The sequence below is a fragment of the Agrilus planipennis genome, unplaced genomic scaffold (genome assembly GCF_000699045.2).
Source record: "Agrilus planipennis isolate EAB-ADULT unplaced genomic scaffold, Apla_2.0 scaffold116, whole genome shotgun sequence".
Lineage (NCBI taxonomy): Eukaryota > Metazoa > Arthropoda > Insecta > Coleoptera > Buprestidae > Agrilus > Agrilus planipennis.
In genome coordinates, this window is record NW_020438978.1 from 2,377 (window position 1) to 16,716 (window position 14,340).

Below are 14,340 nucleotides of genomic sequence, written 5' to 3' on the forward strand. Positions count from 1 at the left end.
ATTTTACAGTCGTCTTTGGCTTTTCTCGATTGATACAAATGACTGTCATTTTTTGACTTGAAGCACTCACGTCAAATAATACGTTCTAAAGACGTTTAAGTTATCAAGTAAAAATTACACACATACATATCGAAGTTCGATTGTATTACATTTACGCATAATATTTAAATATATTAGTTGTAAAAAATACGTTTTTGTATATTTTACATCTTACATTACTTATCACCAATGTTTTTCAAAATGTAGAAAAAAAAGGAATTGTTTACGACATAGACATGCAACGGCTACGTAATGACTCTTAAAATTAATTGCAAAATTGATAAGATAAAGATAATTAGTAATTTACTAAAATAATTTCTATGAGTATAACTGAATAATAACAATAAATTTAGATTAGTTACTTGATCTATCCTTGTTTGATAACTTGCTTAAGATTCTTTAGCGTTATCTTTTTCAACGGTGTCAAACCTACACAGTTTATTAAATATCATTATTAACATTGGTATTTTCACACTTACCCCAAGTAGGCTTTGAATAATAAAAAGTGCTGTACCCAAGATTGTTGGCTAAAAATTCGGCACCTACTCTTAATGCACCAGTACCAGACAAGCACTGAATTCCAAATGTCTAAAATATTTTAAGTTTATATTAAACACTAATATAATAAATACTTTAAATAGAGTTCAACTAGGTAGTGTTAAGACTTAACTTATATTTCATGTCTTATATAATTAGTTTATTTTTGTGGTATTTAAAAATAAAAATCAAATAAAAATATATCTAACTGTTCAAAAAAGGCAGAATTATTTAAATATATAAACAACTAAACAAAAATCTATTTACATATAATTGACCTAGGAGCCAAAACCATTTGCTAATTTATTTTATTCTCATAACTTCGTTTGTGTGTTTATAGCATAAACATTCCAATTGTTTCGCCAACTAACTTCATGTGCTTGCGCTAACATTTCTCATTTTCCGCAAGATCAGCTAAATTTTTCGTTTAATTTTTGTATAATGAATTTATATACATTTAGTGCTAGAAATTTTTAGTTACTAATTAAGTTTTAACAAAAAAACTTCAAAAATATAATCAAGGTAATACGTAGATGCAGTGTTACCATAGGGTATTGTTTTTGCCAGAGCGTTACAGAATCAATCGTAAATACTGCTACGCGATTCGTCATATATAAGTTTCTAAATAACTGCGCCTGATTAACTAAGGTTTACCTGCGTTACTCAAAAAGTAGATTGACATAATTTGTTTTTTTTTATTACTTTATCACTCGGTCAGCGTCGTTTCCTGCAGTTAAAATTTCAGAGAAAAGGATCGTATAAGTATATTTAGACTTTACTTTAATTTTAATAACCTAATATAAGCAATCATATGAACAATCTGATAGCCTATTAAGAAAAATCTGTCGTTTGAATAACGGATAAATCCTGACCTACTACGTTTAGACGAACGAATCACTTAGCGATGAGCAAAATTGGTCTTGATCTTCCGAAAATGCAAGACTGTGACCAAGACTAAGACTATCTTTATATTAGCAAGACCAAGATCAAGACCAATACTAAAATTAAGACCGATCGAACAAGACCAAGACTAAAATCAAGATCGAGCGAACAAGACCAAGACTAAATAGGCAAAACTTAACGAAAAATAATTACTTCCGGTGAATCTAAGAATTAAACTATTCGAATCAACTTTAAATTGTAGCGAGCACGAGTGTACACGGCTTATCGATTTGCCGACTAGCCGCAGGCGCCTTTCTTCATGTGCGCCGTATTTATATATGTGTGTGTCGTACCTGCGTTCTGGGAAAGCAGTTAAACAGTTCAAAGAAACAATAAACTATCCGGACGTTTTCCAGAAGGTTCCCGAAAGTAAACAAAAGAGTATTTAAAGGAAGANATAGGAACACAACTAGCGCACCTATAAGTAGGCCGTAAATCTGCCGTGTTCGGTATTCAAGTCACATTAATGGCGCATTTTAAGTAATCGCCTTTATTACTAGTTCTTAGCTCTCATTAAAATTACTCGCAAGATAAATTTAATCATCGAAACGTTCCCAACAAATTAAAACAAACGACTTTTATAAATTAGACACCGGACGCAACTAAACGGGAGTCGACATATCAAGATGAAACGATAAGATAATCGTCCGGTGGCGAGTGTTAATCGACCTTTCGACAAATACAGGGGCGGATTCAGGCAGGAAACAACTCACCGTGTCATTGCAACGTATTAATAAAACTCTTTAAAAATAAATCAATAGATTTTCAATATAATTCTTAGCGAATATTCATAGTTAATATAGTAGCATCGCAAATTAGTAAATATTAATTATATATGAACCACTTTGACATTTAATAGGGGTTGATATCAAATATTAATTTGAAAATTAATTTTAATTTTTTTCCCACTGTAAACTACCCCAGGTTAATGAGGGAAAATATGTTTCTGTTGTCACACCCTCGCGGGGAATCGAACCTTTAGCTTTGTTGCTTTGTTATACCATTGCTAAAAGCAATTAAGTGGTATATGCAATAAAGCGAACTAGAAACTGTTAATGATAAATCGTTTCGTTGTATGGTTCAATAGAAACCCTGATGTAAGGAAATTAAAAATATTTGGTTGTAATGCTTTCTTACACATACTAAATGAAAAACCCACAAAATTAGACCCGAAGAGTGTAAAATTTAAAATGATACGATATTGCCTTAACGATTACAGATACATAAAACAAATGTGTTATCGTTGGAAAGAATGTAAAGTTTAATGAAGATTTAGTTTCAAAGATTACAAGATCACAAATAATACAGATTTATTACGAAGATTAAAACTATATAGAAAATGAAGACATACGTGCATCTTATAGTATAGACAATTCAATTTTGAAAGTCATAACTGCGGAAAGAAAGTCGCCAAAAAGCAGAATGCAGATTCATGAAAAGGCAGAACACGCATAAGAAGCATGCACAACCAACGAAGAAACGAGGAGAAAAATATAGAATGCGACTATTGTACAAAGTGGTACCACATGAAGTGCATAAAGTTTTATGGTATCTCTTAAAGTTGCTCAGAAGGATTACAGATGTGAATACTATTCGTAATTCAAATTTTATATTTTTATTGTTTGTGTTTTATCTTGTTTTAAGAGAGTTGTTTTTTGTTTTTGTATGAATATATTCTGAATAAATAAATACCGCATAAGAATTATATTTTTTAATAACTGAGGAATATTTTAGACGCTTTGTAGGATTATAAACGGAACGTAGTAGTAACATTACCTGAAAGAAGCGGGGCGGATAGGTGCGAGACATTTAGAACAATTAGCTTAACTTCCCCTGCGTTAAAAATCTCAGCTAGTACAGAGGAGGATGGAAAAAAGGCGGAAGAATTTGGGTTTAGAAGAAATAGAAGAACACGGGAGACCGTTCTAGATTTACGGGTAACAATAGAGAAAACGATAGAAAAAGGAAAGAGTGCATACATAGGATCTGTAGATTTAGAAAAAGCTTTTGACAATGTTAAATAAGATAAGATGTTAAATATACTTCAAAATGTGGGGACGAGTTACAGAGATAGAAGAGTGATAGTTTGTATAAAAAAAAACTTTTGGGTGTTTCATTCCCACCAGCCAGTAATGCTGGTGGGCGGGCAGTCCCTCCGGACTATGCCGGAANGTTTATTTAACAACAATTAATATTTATTTAAGAGTGAGTATTATTATGTATTAATTCTAATTCCTTGTAGTTATCGATAGTTTACGGTTTCTTAAGCACTTGGAAATATAAACGGGAGCGAAAAAAATTTGACAATTTTTTTTTTAGACCAAGTGACAAGGGGGCTTGCAGATGCATAAGTCGGAACGAAGGGAGGCAAGCTGCGTGTATGACATTAGAAACTCGACCAGAAAACCCAACATCGATAATTACCAATATTGCTAATTTTTGCGCAATTTTTTCTTGCAAATAAATCGGTTGTAGGTACTGATAGTTTTTATTATTTCATTTGAGTTTTCCTCTAATATCAGGAGTGGGATATAAGATCCCAAATCCGCAAATCAGTCTGAATAAAAAAGTGTTTATGATGCCAAAGCGAAAAGATCACTTTCCGACTCGGCGAAGTACCCGTGGGAACGAGAAAAATCAGCAGTGGGAGGAGGGATCAAAGAGAAGGATGCGTCGATCTCAGGAAAGGTACCGAGATGTTAGCGATGACGAAAAATTTTCAAGTATAAAATGTTACATAGACTTCGGTAGCGAGTGCTCTTATTAAAGCGACAAAATATAGCTGCAATTTTTTTATTCGGAAAGGGCATTTAAAGGGTATTTTGCCAACGTAACATACCTTAATTAAAAAGCAGGGACAATGTTAAAATTGTAAATATACTTCAAATTGCAATATGACCTGCAATTTCACTTATATTAATGTAGATGATATGTATTTAAAAACAACTGTTTGTTGTACAAAAGTGCATTCCTGGTTCCTTCACAAATGCCCGCTTTCTTAACAACTAATGTATGCTTCATTTGGTGTCACTACCAGTTGACCCCTCGGAAGTCGTGGTCCCTTATTCAAGCGCCACTTGCTTCTATTTTGTAGACATCCCAAATATTCTTTGGACCAGCGTGACCAAAAATGCTTCTTCAGCTAACAAATACGTTGCCAACGCTGGAACTTCGATGTTTTCTCCTCTTCCAAGTTTACCTCCGGGATCGAAGCGAAGATGTCTCCAATGAGAAAATGACCAGGAGATAGATAGGAAAGGTCGTTAGGATTATAGAGCATCGGGGTTATTGGTCGGAATTTCAAAATGGCTTCAATTTCGGCTAGCAAACTAGTTAACTCTTCATAAGTTAACGACGCGTTTGCGGTTATTCCTTATATGATGTTTCACCGATTTTACTACGCCGAAATGTGGGGACCAATTAGGAATAAAATGCCACGAAATGCGCTATGGGGCTAAGTTTTCTACCAAATAACATACTTTACCTTTATTTGCAAAATGATTATAAATTTTTTTTAGCTCTCGGTTGGCTCCAACAAAGTTGGTACCATTGTCACGATATATGTGAGCAACGTTACCTCTACGTGCCATAAAACGCTTAAGTGCAGTCAAGAATACATTACTAGATAGATCAGAGACCAGTTCAATATGAGCTGCTTTGGTTGACAAGCAAATCAAAATAACCGCGTAAGTCTTTAGCCAGAAAAGGACCGCAATAGTTAATACCTGATATTGAAACTGCTTGGTGCAACCCTAACTGCTGATAGATCACCCATCATTGGCTGAGATAAATGTGAATTTACTCTGAAACACGGGACGTAGTTTTTAATAATTTTTCTGATAGTATTTCTTGCCGAAATAGGCCAATATTCGTGACGCACCGCTCCGAGGTTATCGGCTGAAACCGTATCGGCTTCGTTATCGGCTGAAACTGTTGTTTATGTATATGATTGATCAATATGTCGGTAAATTGATGTTTTTGAGGTAGCAATGTGAGATGTTTCAACGAATGTGATGACTGAGAATTTCTTAATCTACCGCCTACCCTTACATTGTTAGAATCAATAAAGGGGTTTAGTTTTAAAATCTTACTAGTTTTTTTTACAGAACCGTTTTTTTAGATCATTTAATTTGCTTTTAAAGACGGTTCCTTGGATAATTTCATAATTGTAAAGTAAGCAGAATATAATTATTTGCTGAAAATTTAACGTTAATTAAATGCTAATTTAATGCCAAAGTTAATAACTTTGACGCTCTTTTGGGAACTTAAGAAAACTATACAATGTTAGCTTTATATAAAGCGGTGAAAGAGACAAAAATTTAAACATTGGGAACAATGCCAGCAAGTCGAATAAAGGGCATTGTCTATTTGATTCGACATGTTTTGAACATCCAGGCACTACATTTTCCCTTGATTATTAAATGCTCAATAAGTGTCGATAATAAGGCGAATGATACTGATTCACCTCAACTCAACTTCAGTTGCCAAAGCTTCTGCAACAATAACTTTCTTGTAACCGTACCTGCACTAAGAAGACCTAGAGAATCAAAAATTTGAGCCACGTCCGACAAGATTGACCTTTTTGTAATTCTTTGAGGCGGATCATTTCCCTTTATAAAAAAATTAAAATGTATCATTTGCCGAATTCCACTGCAAACCTAATGTTTTTATACTAGCGTCTTTATAGACAGAGAGAATTGCATTTTCTGTAGATGGGTCAATTTGTCAGGTCTATTCAGAGACATATCAGAGGCAGAAACAGAAGTTAAGAGGAGTAGAGATAGACTTAGATTAGATTACTGTTCGCAAATAGTTAAGGATGTGGGATGTTCTAGTATTAGGGAAATGCGAAGATTAGCTCAGGATAGGAAAGACTAGAGGTGCGTGTCCAACCAGTCTTAGGACTGACGACCTTATAGTGATGATTATTTTTCAAAAAGGTGGCACATTTGTATAGCGCATGATTTTCAGAACATACCGGGCATTTTGAAGAATTACTAGTAACTACAAAAGAGGTACGATTTTTATTAGAAAACTTGTTCGGGTGTTGCTAGATTTGAATGATTGATTTTGTTTGTTACTTACTGACTCTAAAACATCGACATTATGGGATAAGAAATGTAAGAACTCTGCTATTGTTGGCACTTTATTCTAGAGTCTACTTTTGCCAATAATAACGGAATAGAGATTAGATTTTAAGTAATGTAGTTTTACGACACCAGACAATGATGTGTTAGAGTCTATCAACGAGTTAAACGAATCGAAATATTACATCGATTGATTATAAACACCAGAAAACGGATGATGTTAATCATAGGCACGCGCCAACATATCGTTAAATTTTAAATTAGATGACAAAGACGTTACTGAATTCGTGATGATTCTCAACTAATTATTAACTTATCAACTCTATTTAATAATTCATAATAATTTTCGAATAATTCATGAGTATCGTTATCACCCGAATTAATGGGTTGCAAAATTTCGATTTGCGAGAGTACCTACTCCTTCAAATTTTTGAAGATTGTTTATTAAAATTTTTAGTCGCCACTTTATCTATCTAACGAAAGTGAATCTAAATACAGTCAAAACCGTTTACTACGACATCGTTTAGAACAACATACCGGTTATATTGACCAAAATCACAGGTCCCGGCTTAATTCTGTTAGACCGCCTTATAAAAAACACTGGTTTTTGCGACATTGCTTATTACGACATATCTCTTTAAGCGATTACATTTAACTGATATTTTCGGAGAATTATACCTGTTATAACGACCAGCTGTATTGTAAGCATTTGAATAAGTAACAGTATTCACATCTGGTACAGTAAATGACCATTAAGATCGCAAAAGTAAACAAAAACGAGTCGAATTTAGGGTCTAGTGTAATTCTCAGAATATCTGCTACTGAAGCTAAGGAGTTTATTGATGTAGATAACTTTATTGCAATTTGTGCACCAGCTACGGAAGATGATATTGTACAAGAAGTTCAAGAGGAAAATGACGAACAGGAAGAGACTGAAGAACAATTTACAGTGCCAACTTTGAATGATGGTTTCAATGCTGTAGAAAAATGATAATTATATGTACGTAATGTCTTTTTATAATACGTTTTATGTAAAATAAATAAAATGTAGTTTTATTTTATATATGAATATATTAATCACACATTCAATAATAGGTATTAAGTACTTAATAATAACGTCACCGGCTACTACGACTATCGGTTTTTACGAGCAAATGTGAGTAGTCCCTTCGGTGTCGTTATAACAGATTTTGACTGCATTTACGAAAGCGAGTTACATTTGTTTTCACTTGCCCTCGCTTCATTATGAGTGTTTCTGAACCCGATAAAAAAGCCATTTTGAATAAGATGGATACAAAGACATAAAAATAAAATGGTACAAATAGGAAAGGAAAATAGAGACTTACTTCGACAATTTCTTCCAAAATTCTGAAGGCGATGATTGTCCAAACTTGAAAAGCCAAGGAAGTAGTGCTGTGGCTTCGATTATTTAATCCAGGATGGAATGGAGATGTGTATTTTTTGGGAGCTCAGGAAGTAATGCTGGCTCGCTGAATGATTCACAAAATCCAGCTTGAAGGGCCAATGGTTTGTTAATAACGATGAAATTATTAACTATTTCTTTTCTCAACTGTTTATTTTTAGCTAAAGACACTAATGCTTTAACGATGACCTTCCACTATGTCAACCGTAACTTAAACTTATGTATAAAATTAATGTAACGCAAGAATAGATATGACTTAGATTATAGATTAAGTGAGGCAAAGTTGAAAATATTCGAAAATGGGTTGAACTGTTTGAAGTACAAAATGTGTCTATTTTTACTTGAGCCTAAAAGTTTTAGTAAACACAGCACAATGAATTTTACTGCTAGTGTTTCCTTCTTTGAATTTCTCGGCTAGGGAGAAATTGACTTGCTCTAACGTTCAAAACACGACCCTCGAAGAATTGTCAAGTAGGCGAGTATAAATAATTCCGGTAAAGTTCCCATAACGCATGTTACACAAATACCGCAGAGGATTCTGAAGTACCCAATAACCGATTTCAGTGTAATTTACATAAGATAATGGATTTACTAATTAACTACATTTGCAAATTCTATTTTTTTATCAGGATCCACACGGCATTTTAAAAGCATACGAATACATTTTATGATTGTCGAATCCACTGATACTGCGCTGCAAAAACACGCCATCCCCATCACAAGTTTCTATGGACGAAGTAATGCTGTGATTGTCAATGATACCACGACAACTTTGGAGCCCACAACTTGCGGTAGGTTTCTCGCTAAATCGTGTCCTCTCTTGAGCTAATTAATGTAACATCATTAGTGGTGTTTCAATAATAATTACAACGTATTTTCCTTAAAACATATTTTCTTTCTCTTCTCAGATATTTTGTATGAGGACAATTTCGAATCCACAATCTCCTGTAAGTTTCTCGCTAGAAACAGTGTAGTACGTATACATACAGTATAATGTAATGTAATAATTGCCTTTTCTTTAATATGCACCTTGTATTTCTGTCTGTACATATTTCCCTTTGTTGTCAGGTGTTCTACATAACAACGTTACATAAAGCTACATTATCGTGTGCATACAATAGAAGGATCCGAATTTTATATGAGCATGTCCACCTCACATTCCACTACTTTCTATAAGTTTATCGTTAAATTGTCTGCTCTGTTAACGTAACTCATACAACAGAGCTACTCTTAAGTGTGTAATGTAAAGAATGCGTTTATGCCAATTAATTTCCTTTTCATTGTCAGGTGTTCCGCGTGAAAGCAACCTCGAAGCAGAAGTATTGTCGATCCACTAGATCATATTGATGGCTTAGTCAATTGACACTTAGTTAAACATGTTTGAATTATAACAAAAAACTGGACAAATTTACAACAACACTTGGTATTGTAATGTACAGTACAGATACTCTTTACAAATGATTTAACAATTTGCAGTTTTAAATAAATTCTTTAATGAAGCTACACTACCACGTGTTTTCTTAAATGTCGCTATTTTTTGTGTGTACTACTACTATTCAGAACATAGTAAACGGGGAAGAGAAAATTGTAATATCCGGGAATGCATTTCAACTGTCATCTGTCAACTGTCGTCAGTCCTAAGACCGATTGGACACGCACCTCCACTCTTTCCTATCCTGAGCTAATCTTCGTATTTCCTTAAAACTAGAACATTCCACATCCTTAACTATTTGCGAACAGTAATTTAATCTAGGTCTACCTCTACTCCTCTTAACTCCTGTCTCTACCTCTACTATGTCTCTGACTAGACCTTCATGCCTGATAAGGTGTTCTACCAAACTATATTGACTTCCATAGAGTTCTCTGTTCTTCTATTCATTCTAATACCTCTTCATTTGTAACCTTCTATATCCACAGTATTCTCATCATTCGCTGGTAATACTACATTTCAAACGATTCTAACCGTTTCTTTTTCGACGCGCCCACCGTCCATGTTTCGCATCCATATAGCGCCACACTCCAAACATACACTTTTAACAATCTTTTTCGAATTGCTAAATTAATCGTTCGCAAGCATAGAAGTGACTTCTTTTTATTGAAGGCGACTCGACCCTGCGCTATTCTATGCTTTATATTCCTACTACTCCTTCCGTCCTTATCTGACTTCCTAGATATCTAAAATCGGTCACTTCTTCTAATTTTTTGTCTCCTATCTTTATATTCACTCTTTCCTTCTTTCCTTACATTTTCATCCCTTGCATATCAGTATTTTTGTTTTACTTTTATTTATTTTCATATTTTCTGTTTTGTCAATACTGCTTCCATGTTACTTAAAGCTATCTCTATCTCCTCCTTGCTAGATGCTAATATTGCTATATCATCTGCAAATATAACCATACTAATTTTTTGCCCCTCCATATCTATCCCTACAGCTGTACTGTCTTTAATGATGTTGAACGCGTCTTCGATGTCTAGATTAAAAAGTAGCGGGGACGGTGTGCATCCCTGTCGGACTCCCTTCCTAATATTTACTTCCCTACGTTGCAGTACCATCTCTATAACTGCCTGTTGCCCTTTATACAAACTAAGTATTACTCTTCTGCCTTTGTAACTCATGCCTACATTTTAAGTATATTTAACATCTTGTCCCATTGAACATTGTCAAAAGCTTTTTCTGTATTTACATCAAATTGATCTTCCTCTAATAATTCTTCCGCCCTTTTTTCCACACTCCTCTGTACAATTCTCGTTAAGATTTTTGACGCGTGGGAAGTTAAGCTAATTGTTCTAAATGTCTCACACCTATCCGCGCCTCTCTTTTTAGGTATGGTTACTACCACGTTCCGTTTATAATCTCCAAGTGTATAATTGCATGTTGCTCTTTATACAAACTAAGTATGTATCACTCTTCTATCTCTGTAACTCATCCTTATATTTGTAAGTATATTTAACATCCTTCAACTGTACAGGGCGAAAAAATGTGTCGTTAATCAAAAGTTTTTAGGAAAAAAGTACCGAGATTCGTGACGTTATACGTTGGGTAATCTTTAACTTGGTAACTTTATCTTACTTCTTATCTTATCATATCTTACTTCTTAATACAGCATTGAGTAGCCTAGGGGTGTTAATATAAAAGATATATTAGTTAGGACTTGTAAAAATCAGTTGGTGAATCGAGTAGGTTACTGATCCCATTAAGACTGTTGTTACACATCTGTTTACAGTACTCTCAAACTGAATTGAGCTGTTTACAGGTGGTGTTGTCAGCGTGAAGCCGAAATTTACTCATCACATCATTTTGTATTCTGTATAAAATGCGCCAAACGTTTTTGTGACTCTGTTTTTATTAAGATCACTTTCCACCACAACATAGGCATATATGCATATAAGTTTGTTATCTTTACTTAAGGAGTATTTTTCTTTATAAAAATGGTCATTTGTACATATTCATCCAATAAAAAATCTTTTGTACTAATTTTTAATGTATATTAGATACTCTTATTCTTTCGCAGTATACCCGGGTGAAGTTACAATTAGACATGTAACAATCTATCTTCAAGAAGAAACAAACTATCTTCTTCTTGAATATAGGTTGTTATATGACAAATTCTAACTTCATCATTTAACAAAACTGAAAAAATTAAAGCAAAACTAAGCCCCAATTAAAATTCCCCCGCCTTTTTTATCTAATGTTGGCCCTTGAGTTATTCATCTATAAACTTCTCCTGTCTATGGTATCTATGGTTAACCTTACCGAAAATATAGAAACTAATATATATAAAGAATAAATGTATATGTTCTTAAATACAGTAGTTGTTTTAATAAATGATTATTATTTTTGGAAATATTTAACAGGCCAAGTTTAATCCTAGAATTTTAGGAATTGATACAATTGATGCAGAATCTTGTCATGCATTATGCCTTACAATTACTGATTATTATTCGTTTCAGAATAGTGAAATTGATTAAACCAACCTACTAGTTATTTAGGCGAAACTCATATAGTTAACTCTGAAATAAATGAAGACGCTTTTTAGTTGTCAGGAAGATTCGTGTTAGCAAAAACACTATTTGGTTGCAAGTTGAAACCAACACAGTGACCAAGTGACAAGGGAGCTCGCGGACGCGGGAGTTGAAACGAAGGCAGGCAAGCTGGCTGTGGTATTCAAGACTCGACCAGAAAACCCAACATCACTAATTATCAATATCGCTAATTGTTGTACAATTTGTTCTTGTAAATAAACCGAATGTGCTGTTATTTTTATTATTGCGATTGAGTTTTCCTCTAATATAATGCAACGTAGATCCAAAAATTATGAATTTTTATAGAAAAAACTCGGAATTTTTTGACAGATCTTTTTTAGAAAATACAGACTTTAAATAAAAATAAGTTTAAAACGTCTGACATGTAATTCAAAGCTTACATGTTGTCTGTGATTTACGTATATTGCGTACGGTCTCAAACAAAACATTTTTTAGGTTATGCCTTTTTCTATGACTGTCACAAGTGAACTGGCTGTTTATGCATAATTTTTAAACGTTTCTTTAAATTGTTAACGTTTGAGAATTCTTTTTTGGACGTTTCAGTTTACACTGAAGCCAACTCAATTTCAAAAAATAACTTTGCTTCAGCACATTTGGTGAATTTCAGTAGAAAACTGATAGCAGCTTATATTAAAAAATTATGTTTGTCTGGATAGTAATTATCACTTTTATTTACTTACTCTGTTTTCCGTCAAAACGGGATTATTTTCTCCCAGAAGCATTTTTGTAGCTAAATTAGTAAATACTTCCAGACCTAATACCGGTAAATATTCCTTGTTTAATGTTTCATCATTAGCTAGGGCCTTTTCAGCTGTTCTGACAACAGGTAATACCCATGGTTTTCCCGCATCTGTACGATATGCTATAAATTAAGAATAAACTGTAACGATGCTGAATCCAAAGGCATGAAACAAAAAGTACCTCCAACTCCTAAACTGACTTTCTTTTCAAAAGTATCTTCTTGAAATGCTTTATTGAGCGCGAAGACCTCAATTGGAGGCCCTAATTCTACTTCAGAAAATCTGCTTGCCATTTCTTATAAATCGCAAACCAATTTAACAGGCAAAAGAAACAAAGTAAATAATGCACTACAGTCACTTACAATTAATAATAAACTTTAAATGTTAAAATAGTAAACAGTAGAGCGAAAAAGCAACTGATAAAAAATAAAGTAATATCAACAGCTCCACTACAAAAGTCACACTGATGACATTAATGACCTCCAACCCAGCGTGCGTAAATCTCTATACCTACTAGACTTGTGTAACGGCTCTTACGTGATTGGCTGTACAACTGACAATTACATTGATAAGTGTCGACAAGCAAACAGCTGATTGCTGATGATTGTGGCACAATTGTGTTGTTTTGATAGCTTTTAAGTCTATGTTTTAAGTTGAAATTTGATTTTTATTCTTTAGCTCAAAACATAGATTTTTTTCCTCGGCAAGCTAGTTATTGTTAAGTTAATATCAAACAGAACAGAGAAACTGTAAGTACTGATGGACACTTGATCAGTCAGTATAATAATATAGAGAATATTAATTGGTAAAACTTCCGAATCGCGGCTTTTTCGAATGTTTTACCTATTAATTTTTGTATTAGTTTTTTTAAGTAGAATGTTTCAGTAATATGTATTTTACTTGTAATTACATAAAATGTTGCCTACAGATGCTGGTGGTCCTGAAAGGTATAGATTTAAACAGTCACTGGTGAAGGATTTTAGTAAATTCACTTAAATATTGAAACTAATCAAGAGCCTTAACTTGTGCAAATGAACCAAAAGGTCTTTGCAATCAATCATGCAGTACACTATATCAAAATCGTTTGCAGCAAAAAGCAATAAATAAAAAAACTGTTTCATAAATTTTAACAGCAGAGCTACTATACCGTTCACAGGTTCACACGTATTAACTGGAGGCAATGAGACAAATAACTATTCTGAAGCATTCCCACACTTTTTGGCATATGTTACCGTAATATATCCTTAGGTAAAACTCGAACTCAAAAAAGTATAGGATATTAAATAATTGTGATCAAAGCCACACATTGTTTGATGTATCTTAAATAAGCAGTGAATTATTAATTTCCTTATTTTATATTTATAATCTATAATTAACTGTAGGTACCCAAATATTTTCCAAATAAATGAATAAATAAATAAAACTGCATTGTAATTGTTTTGGTATTTTTGTTATTTCCATTTTCTATTTGTTTATAATCATACCCTTCCCATATTCTTATTTTTATTAATATAAATAGGTATGGGTT

General features: G+C 33.4%; 1 protein-coding gene across 1 annotated transcript; it reads right to left on the minus strand.

The window, feature by feature from the left end:
• Positions 1 to 518: 518 nt before the first annotated feature.
• Positions 519 to 14,150, minus strand: LOC108735591 (aspartate aminotransferase, cytoplasmic-like; the record flags this gene model as incomplete). The annotated part of the gene is given in 3 exon segments (XM_025975492.1): positions 519 to 627; positions 12,753 to 12,934; positions 12,994 to 14,150. Coding segments are annotated over 3 exon segments (403 nt in total), but the record flags the coding sequence as incomplete, so codon positions are not given.
• Positions 14,151 to 14,340: the final 190 nt, after the last annotated feature.